We start from the raw sequence: 10,000 nt of genomic DNA, 5'->3' as shown, positions 1-10,000 counted from the left end.
GTTTCCCGTCGACGTGAATATTGGTGCAAGGAAGGAAGGCCTTGCTAAGCCGAAGGTCGGCAACCCAGGATCTGGGAGGAGCCTTTTTTTTCTTTTTTTTTTCAAAATTGGCATAAAAATAGTGTGTCTTGAGCCGAGGTGTGAATTATGAGTGGAAAAACGAAACATTCAAATTTCCTCGTCCATAATTTCACGTGAAAGTTAGATATACCCATAGATAAGATACACTAATACACTTTAATGATAATAAGGATTTACCCCATTGTATTTCTAGAAGACCAAGCAAAGACCTAGTCACGTACACTGTGGTTCTGTGACTCTGTCTTTCTTTTAGCTTTTATTTCTGTACGGTAATTTGAACATATTGTAAGAAGGGGACAGGAGCCACACAAGTCTTCTGAAAGAGCCTGAAAAGTAGATTGCCGATCTAGGGCATTCAGAACCAGCGGTCACCTCTTACTTAACACGGAAAGGAGGAGAGATTTGAGTAACAAGAGCCACACGAAGCCCTTGTCTTACCAACAAAAAGAGTCGAAAGATTAACAAAAATATTTGGAAGAACCCATAGGCATTAACAGCAAGGGGAGTTTCGAAGAGGGTTGTTGGAGGTATCAGTGCAAGATGCATGGCCTGAGGCCTGATGCTTCACAGGCCACGAAGTTAATGATTTTCAACAAGTGGGTAACACATGTGCTTACTGTTATGGAATGCCATGGAATATAAATATCTTGCAAACATGTAAAACACTAGTGTTGTGCTTCCCATTATTATATAAATGAATAATAATGATACTAGTAATAATAATAACAACGATGATAATGATAATAATAAGGATGATAATAATGACAATAATTCTAGTGATAGTAATAGTAATGATAATATCACTAACAGTGGTAATAGTACTGATGACAAAAATGATGATAATGATGAAAATGGTAATTATCATGATAATGATAATAAGGATGATTATAGCAATGATTATAACAATTATAATAATCATAATAATGACTACAATAATATCTTAAGTAATCACAACGATAATCATAGTAAAAATAACAATGATCATGATGATAATGATAAGAATAATAATGATAATGATAAGAAAAATAATTTTGAATAATATTAATGATGATAATCATGATAATGATAATGATCATTATAATAATGAATAAGAATAGTAATAAGAATAATAACAATGACAGAAACGGTAATTATGATGATAATGACAATGAAGATGATATTAATGATACCAACCATAATGATTATGATCGTAATGATAACAATTACAATGAAAATGGTAATGATGATGATAGTGACAGTAAGAATAATAAGAATGATAACAATAATTATTAAAAAGACAATGATGATAATTATGATAATAACGATTAGACGAAAATAATAGTAATAGTAATGATAATTATGATAATATTAGTGATAGTTATAATAATGCTATTGATAATGATAATGATTTTAATGATGATAATGCTATTGATAATGATAATGATTATAATGATAACAATGCAATTAATAATAGTGTGTGTGAGTTTGTGTGTGTGTGTGTATGTCCACGCCGTATTTGTGATATATATATAGATATATATATACATATATATACATATATATATATATATAGATATATATAGATATATATATATTTATATATCTACATATGTGTCTGTTTGTGTGTGTGTGTGTGTGTGTGTGTGTGTGTGTGTGTGTATACATACATACATACATACATACATACATATAAATATATAGATATAAATATAGATATAGATATAGATATAGATATGACGTCCTTCCACATTTAAACAAAAACACCAGAATCGGACGAGTTTGTATAATCTTAACAAAATTGCATATATAACTGCAGAATTGCATATCATATATATTTACACGCATTTGCTTATCTATATATGAATATACAAGTGTATGCTAGATACGTACATGAATCTACAAAAACATTGTCTTTAAAAAAATTCAAATCTAAGCAACGCATTCGAACACATTGTTTACAAACTCTCGAGGCCCAACACGTGTTACTCGTCGTGTTTACTCCGCGAACGTATCAGCCTCTTCTTTGATCTTTTAAAACAGTTCATAGTATAAAATGGGGAAGAAAAGAAGGCACCGAGAAGTAGTAGAAGAAGAAGAAGCTGAAGAAAGTGTTTCACAGATAAAGGAAGAGCCATCGATAAAAGATAAGAAGTTTAATGAGTTCGATGTAAAGAATGTCGGACAGCGTCTTATCGTGGTGTTGGAGAGAGCCAATCTGGAGAGTGTGAAGGTAAAAGGATCATAATGGTTGTAGGGTTGGATAGATATTCACATGACACGTGATGTGTGTTTATAACGGTACGTGGTAATTGTTCCGAAGAGTACCACATTATGAGAATCTGTGGATTGCTTTTTAGCGCTCAAGCGAAGACCAATAAACCTTTATGCATTTATGATTTCTTCTGTGATGTTTGGGGGTGCAGGTATGTATGCCTTTGTTAGAATGGGAAGTGCAAAGGTTACTGCATTATGCGAAGTTGATATATCATGAGGGCATAGATTACTACCCTTTGATACGGACTTCTGGCAATGCTTGGAATGGTAAATTTGGGTAAAGACGTAACCAACCCTCTAGGCATGACAGGATATTTTTCTGGTAGTTTTCGTTGTGCATTGTACAGTTTCGCTACTCATTTCCATCTGAAACCTTTCACGGAAGATAAGGGTTTTATGGTGTTACGTCATAATTAAAGGTACATCATGCCAAAAGGTTTGTTTTCTCGCTACGGGTGGTTGCGTCTTTATCCAATAATACCCTTGGAACAGCTCCAAATAAGGAGATGTAATGAAGTCTCAAATATTAAGCAACATAAAACTCTTCTTGATTGTGATTGGCTTATTGAATTAGGGTATTTTTCATTAGCTACTGTCTATGGATGAATTGAACATTCAGTATTTTATTCTTCCTTTTTGACAGATGGCTATTTTCAAGCAAGTGCACATCAGGTTATAGAAAAAAAGGACAAAAAATCAAATAATTATGTAGCAATGAAGCTTGAAGGAGCTATTATGAGTCTTATTTTTCAAATTGAAATAATTTCTTTATATGCCATATGCATAAATTAGGTTTTATATTCTCAATTTATCCAATCTTACAAGATGTTTATCGTTTATCATCAGAGCTCTCATGTCATATACTGAAACTCTACCTTTGTATGTTCTGCAAATTCTGCATGGGCTTTATTTTATTTTTTTTCTGGCTTTGTATGCTCCTACTCTGAACATGTCTGATTTGTTCTTGTAATTATATTGCATTGGATATGATGTTGGTATAGTATCAAGTGATGGCCATGCCTCCATGCATTTTGCATAGGACAAAAAATCTACACCTCTTATATTACAACTGAATTGGTGGACTTGAATGTTTTTTTATTTATTTTTTATTGACAATAAATCACCAATGCACAAGACCTGTCTTGGTATGATGCATGTGGTGGATGGTTGTGTTTTTTGCCAGAGCACAGTTGTTGATAGGCTTGTATCTTATAAGTATTTAACTTGGATTCTACTGAGGTTTATGGTTATCATGTGGATAGAGTAAGTTTTAATTATACTTATGTACTTACTTATGTATTTATACTTGCATCTTTCTGTAACACATGTGGAACTTTCACATATCATTCATTATTAGATGATATTAGCTCTCACATTCATACTAAGCCTCAACTTTTATTTTATGCTCCTTTTACTCTGTTAACCCATTCACGCCGGTTGACGTGATAGCACGTATTGTGGTTTTCGCGTCAGACGCCCTGGACGCGCTATGAGGGGAAGCCGCGCGCTCGGGTAGAGCGAGCGGGCAACCGAGGCTTGCGGCTTGTGCGCCCGAGAATCTCGAGGCGTTAGGCTTATGCGTTCGAGAACCCCGGTATTGCGACCGCGCAAAGCCGGAACTGCCCCGGTGTGAATGGGTTAAAATGGGAGATGGCAATCTTAACTCTAACCTGATGGTGATATAGGTGCCATGAATTCAAGGAAAATTTATGAAAAGGAGAATTGATAATTCCAGTGTTACTCTTCATTGATTACTGTTAATGAACCTCACCTCTGCTAAGCAGTAATTCTGGTGAGATGAGTGGAATCAAGAAAGAATACATCGGTTTTTATTTACTAACATTTTGCAATTGCTTTTGCCACTATAACTCAAACATTCTCACTTGAGCTAAGAATTTAAGTGATGAATGCATCAAGAAATATCAAAGCAATGTGGCTTGGTCCCACAATTACTGATTTTTGGTATTTTAAAAATAATATTGTACTTGGGTGATTGGCAAAAGAATACAAAACAAGAATGGATGGATTGCTTCTCCTGTTTTAAATTCTATGCTCATTGAATTTACAGTTATTCAGAAAAAAAAATTGAGCCTCCCGATTTGTATGGACATGGATGGCTTGATAAAGCCAAGTTTCTGACCTAGTTTTACAGTTGCCAATATTTTCAGAATTTTTAAAAATACATGCGTAAGATTATCATTTGTAAGTGAATGACTTAACCCATTGTGGACTGATATTGTGACATACATGACACAGGAGCAGCTTTGACCTGACGATGGGCGTCATGACGTTCGGGGATTTTGGATCATTGTGCTATTTTTTTGTGCTATGAGTAAGGAGTGAGTGATGGCAATTGCAGTCATAATTACTATAATTACCGTAATATTGAGGAAACCTAACTTCCAAAACCTAGATGGCACCACTTTCTTCTAGCACCAGTAAGAGAGAGAGCCTTGAATGGTACCCATCTATGATCTCTAGCAAGCACTGTCATTAGAGAGTGATGGCACACACTAAGTTGACAACCTCTTGCTCTAAAATACCACAGATGAAGAATGTGCAGGCAGAAAGAGACGAGGAAGTTGACTCAAACCATACCCAGTGTCTAAAATGTGCTCCTGTGCCAATAGGGATACCTTTTACTGTGGCACTTACAGTCATAAGCACAGGTTTCCTTCCTCTTCCCTACCTCTTCATGTTATCTTCATTGTTGGTTGTTATATGTTTCGTATTCTTTCATGACAGCCCAAAAATATGAAAAAAAATGAAGTTTCATTTTGCCCTCCCATAAGACTGCAATACTTCTATCATACATAGTATAAATAAAATAATGAGCTGATATGGATCATATTTTACAATTCAAGTCAACTGTAGCCTTGATAGAGCCTGTCATATGACATATATAAGTCTCTAAACACAATAAAACACACAAAAAATAAGACACAAAAATGGCTCTAGTTTTTTAATGAGTGACTGACAGAGAGTGGGAAGATTCAAATTATGATACTTCAAGCTGCCTTGCTCTGAAATAAAACCCATCTTGGAGACTAGGCAAGCGAATCTAACCCCCGTCCACAATGGGTTAAGGGAGGGACTCTCTCAAATGCTACCATATACTATTCTTGGACAAAACACCCCATATAGAATTTCTTATCATATGAGACATATACTTTTTACTGGTATTAGATTTAGTGTTATGAGAAAAAACAACAATCTTGGTATTCATTCACACAAATATGCTGATAAATATTTTTGTGAAAACAAAAAGTAACAAAAAGTAAAAATTGTAACAATTTTTGATATTGTTATTTGAATTACAGCTCTGTATCTGCCCATGAATAGCCGTGAAAATGCATTTTTAAAAGTGAATAAAGCTTTGAAAAGTATGGATTATTAAAATACTTGGAATCTCATACATGAGTTATTCCCATGTGTTTGGCCGTGTCAGTAGCTACTTTCACCCGTCAGTAGTCATAGATGAATCTTTAAACGTGTAAATACAAAAATAAGAAATTAAAGGAAAAGAAATGTAAGAGCTAACACCATTGGTTTCATTTCAGAATGGCAAGAACTACGAACTCCTAAACTGCGATGATCACATGGGAATGATGAAGAAGTTCAAGAAGGACCCCGCCAACTGCCGACCCGACATTCTCCACCAGTGCCTCCTCATGTTGCAGGACTCACCTCTCAACCAAGCTGGGAAACTTCAGGTTAGTTTACAGTGACACTCAAATTATTTTGTATCTTATATTTTTGTATTGCAGAAGGGACAGGATTGATGTCATGTAATTTTAGAATAATGGCCTATTCACTGTTATGATTTTGGAGAAAAGAGCTACCAGTCATGTAATTAAATCAATATAATCATCAGTAAGTGCACCATCAGGCACTGTCCGCTTTGTTTTTCTTTCTTTCTTATATACATGACTCCTTAACCCTTTCTGGACGGGTGGTACACTACTGTACCGCTCATTCAAAAGCCCAGTGGCCGGGCGGCACAATATTGTGCCAGCCATTTAATTGATATAGGCCTAAGCGCTCGAAAGCCCCGGCATTGTGACATTCAAGGCTGGAATGCCCCTGTCGTGAGTGGGTTAAGCATTTAGTCACCAAGGAGTCAGTTGTTAGGCTTTCTTGACATAACTTGTTTATCCCAATCCTTGAGTTTTTTGGAAAAAAGTATTTGTTTAGATTATTATTATCAATATTATTATTATTATTATTATTATTATTATTGTTATTATTATTATTATTATTATTATTCAAGAAGTAGGGTAAGTAGGTGAAGGCAGGTTAGTTTGATAATTGACTCCTTTGTGACTAGGTTATTGTGGAGCCCTCTATGTGTAAAGGAAATAATACAAAGCCATAAGGGATAGTTCATTTTTACATGCACTTCCAGCATCAGCTTCAAAAGGTTAAAATTACTATGTTATTATTTCAAGAGTATCATTCAGCAGGAATATGGCTATTGTTTGTGCTATATATATTCCTTCAGTTATGATGGCCTGTTATCCTGAATGCTAATTTATATCCCTTTGCTGATAGATCATATCTAGTCTCATATTTCATACCATAAGTCTAGAAAATAACAAAAAACACACATCATAAGATGCCCAGTCCAGGCTAAACATCTCTGACAGGGTTATAACTTTTTCTTCATCAATGTGTTCTTGGCTTCCTTTCCAGGTATATATTCACACAGAAAAAAATGTCCTGATTGAAGTGAACCCACAGTGCAGAATACCTAGGACCTTCAAAAGATTTGCTGGTTTAATGGGTAAGTCTTTTTCTCTCCAGCAGGGAGAACAAGTTTTAGTTTTGGTTTCATAACTAATTGATGGTCTTGGATGCTTAACTAGCATTCAGGGAACTCAATCATGTATTCTTCCTATCCACCATTTTTGAAAATGTATATATTCATTTACTCTCTCACTACATGCTATATGATCAGGTTATTCTTAGATTTTTAATGTTTATGTTTTATATGTAACTTAACCCAAAACTTCTGGGTGTCATGTATAGATCACGGCACTTTACTTGCCATTCTTTGGGGCATAATGCATAGATGATGGCACCCTTACTTCCTGATCTTCCGGGTATCATGCATAGATGACGGTCTCTGTGTCACTTAGTATTTCCTTGGAACTCTCCCCTCCTTCACAAACGAAACCAGCTATGAAAATGACGGTGATTACTCTTGAAATCCCCATGCAACCTTCTCCCTTCTACCCCCCACCCCCACCTTCTTCTGGAAACTAGGCCGGTTATGAAAGTGATGGTGATTGGTCTTGAGATCCCCTTTCCCCCATCTCCCACCATCCTTCCACCCATCCCCCCTCCTACCCCCCCCCATCCCTCAGCCCCCACTTCCCCCTATCCACCCCCCACCTTGTTCTGGAAATGAGGCTGGATAAAATAATGCAAATGAGGCTAGCTTAAAAGGTGGTGATGACAAGCTGATCTATAAATTTACCTGATGATTCTAATCATTCTCAGCCAGACCTAAAATTATTCTGTGTTTTACATTTGTTCCTAAAATTTTATAAAAGAAAACATTGAATCTACGGACTTTCTTACTTACGTTTCAAGTTTTTTTTAATTCAGTTTTAGAGAATCCAATGTAATGAGGCTTTATATGGTCTTATAAAGATAATTATACAAAAGTATGATGACTATTATGCAAGACAAATTCATGAAAAGAATGTTACTAAGTCATTTTTTCCATCTTTACAAACAAAGTCAGCTATGAAGGTGATGGAGATTTGTTCTTGAGGAGATCCCTCATTGCTCCTCCCCCATAACAATCCTTCTTCCGGAAACGAGGCCAGAAGCAATTATACAAATGGGGCCAGCTAAAAATATGGCAATGATGAGGTGACTTATGACCTTACCTTTTGAATTTAATTACTCTTAGCCAGACCTCTTCCTTGAACATGCCTCGCATTCTGACTGTATTGCATGCTCGTGATACTGGACTTCCACAACACTTCGATAGACTCTGGCCCTAATTCCCAGGGATGGAAGGTTGGTTCATGAAGGAGAATAGGCCACGTCGCCATGGCTTTAGCAGCTCTCCTGGACTAAAGGATGAACTTAGCCTTGAGGAGGACTCAACACTCAAGGAAATCCTCAACTGCCTCTTCCCCCTGAGCTGTGGGAGACGATGAAGACGCAAATTATCCTTTATGCCCAGCAGCACCTGCCCAACCCATCCTCTCATATGAAAGTCTGGAGTTGCAGAGATATGTAGCTTTGCGTCTTCTTGGGGGAATTCAGCCCCGACCGACATATAGATTCTACTGGTCTGAGAATCCCATTGTGAATAGTCCAATCTTCCATGAGACCATGATCAAAGATTGCTATGATTTGTTGATGTTTATAGACATATTGCAGAGCTTCATCAAGGAAGTTTTCACCCTGGAGAGGAAGGTCACTGTTGATGAATTGCTGTGGGCTTACAGAGGACGTCACTATGCTGTACAATATAATCCATCAAAGAGCGCCCATTCGGTATGAAGGTATATGATTATGTGGAAGTAATAGGATACACCTCAGACTTCAAGATTTACATGAAGCAGGACAGGAGTGAGGTCTCCGCAAGCATCAAGGTGGTTTTTGATCTGACGCATGAAGCAGGCCTGTTTGAGTAGGGGTATCAGTTGTACCTTGACAACTGGTATTCTTCCCTGACTCTCAGTCCTGAAAACAGAGGCTGTTGGCACTGTGAGGCTAAATAGAAAATTCATGCTGAAAGACCTCTCAGTGAAAGGGTAACATCGATGTAAGGACATCTAGAGCAGGATTGCTGTCAATGGAATGGATGGATAAGAAACAAATAAATATTTTGTACACCATGCACAAAGGGGACAAAATGATCAACCTCCCTCCCAACAGAAGAGGGGAGGTAAAAACGAAACCCCTCTGTGCCATCGATTATTACAGGATGAAGGGGGTCAACACCAGTGACCAGCTGGCCCAGTCTTACCATGCAACCAGGAAAACAAATAAGTGGTTTATCAAGATTTTCTATAATCTGCTCAATATGGCCATTGTGAATGCACATGCAGTGCATAGGTGGCTAGGAGGCAAGATGATTCAGCTGGACTTCCGCATCCAGCTCATTGCACAGTTGCTCCAGCACCTGACGAGGATGATGGAGTGGAGGAGAGGTATTACCCCTGATCGTGCTGGGACACCAGTGCGATCTCTCCCCACTCAGCTTCAGACTCACGAGGCAGATCCAATCCTGCTCATACCCTTTGGATGAACCTGGGAGGGAAGTACCAATGGTGCAAGCATTACAGAGAAACCACAATGTTTGCAAGTATATGTAGCACTGTGTGCTACTTGTTTCAGTCCATATCATGCTACACTTCAAAATAGCAGCAACTCGTAAGATAATGTAAATATGTTTACATATATATCATGTATTTTTATGTATTCTTTATTTATTTTCTATGAAAAAAAAAAAATGGATGTAGACATAAAAAAGAAAAAGATATTTTCATTTTTATTATTTTGAACATGGTATAACCATAATATAAAAGCTGTTTTTTCCCCTATGATACCTCATATGGAGCTTATGGAGAAAAGTTAATAGAAAAAAAGGATGAGAAATCAAATAGATTTTCTAGTATAAGGTCACAAAAAGCAATTTGTT

General features: G+C 36.7%; 1 protein-coding gene across 1 annotated transcript in view; it reads left to right on the top strand.

Annotated features, from left to right (window-relative positions):
* Nucleotides 1–1,994: 1,994 nt before the first annotated feature.
* LOC122263144 (ribosomal RNA small subunit methyltransferase NEP1) overlaps nucleotides 1,995–10,000 on the top strand; it is an 8,910-nt gene continuing 904 nt past the window's right edge. The window contains exons 1-3 of the mRNA XM_043031485.2: nucleotides 1,995–2,290; nucleotides 5,895–6,047; nucleotides 7,027–7,117. Coding sequence (XP_042887419.2) covers nucleotides 2,114–2,290; nucleotides 5,895–6,047; nucleotides 7,027–7,117 — 421 coding nt within the window. The 5' untranslated portion in view covers nucleotides 1,995–2,113. The remainder of the gene's footprint in view (nucleotides 2,291–5,894; nucleotides 6,048–7,026; nucleotides 7,118–10,000) is intronic.

The sequence above is a fragment of the Penaeus japonicus genome, unplaced genomic scaffold (genome assembly GCF_977035675.1).
Source record: "Penaeus japonicus unplaced genomic scaffold, GWHDUDI00000001_assembly GWHDUDI00000016, whole genome shotgun sequence".
NCBI lineage: Eukaryota > Metazoa > Arthropoda > Malacostraca > Decapoda > Penaeidae > Penaeus > Penaeus japonicus.
This window is presented reverse-complemented; position numbering and strand designations above follow the sequence as displayed.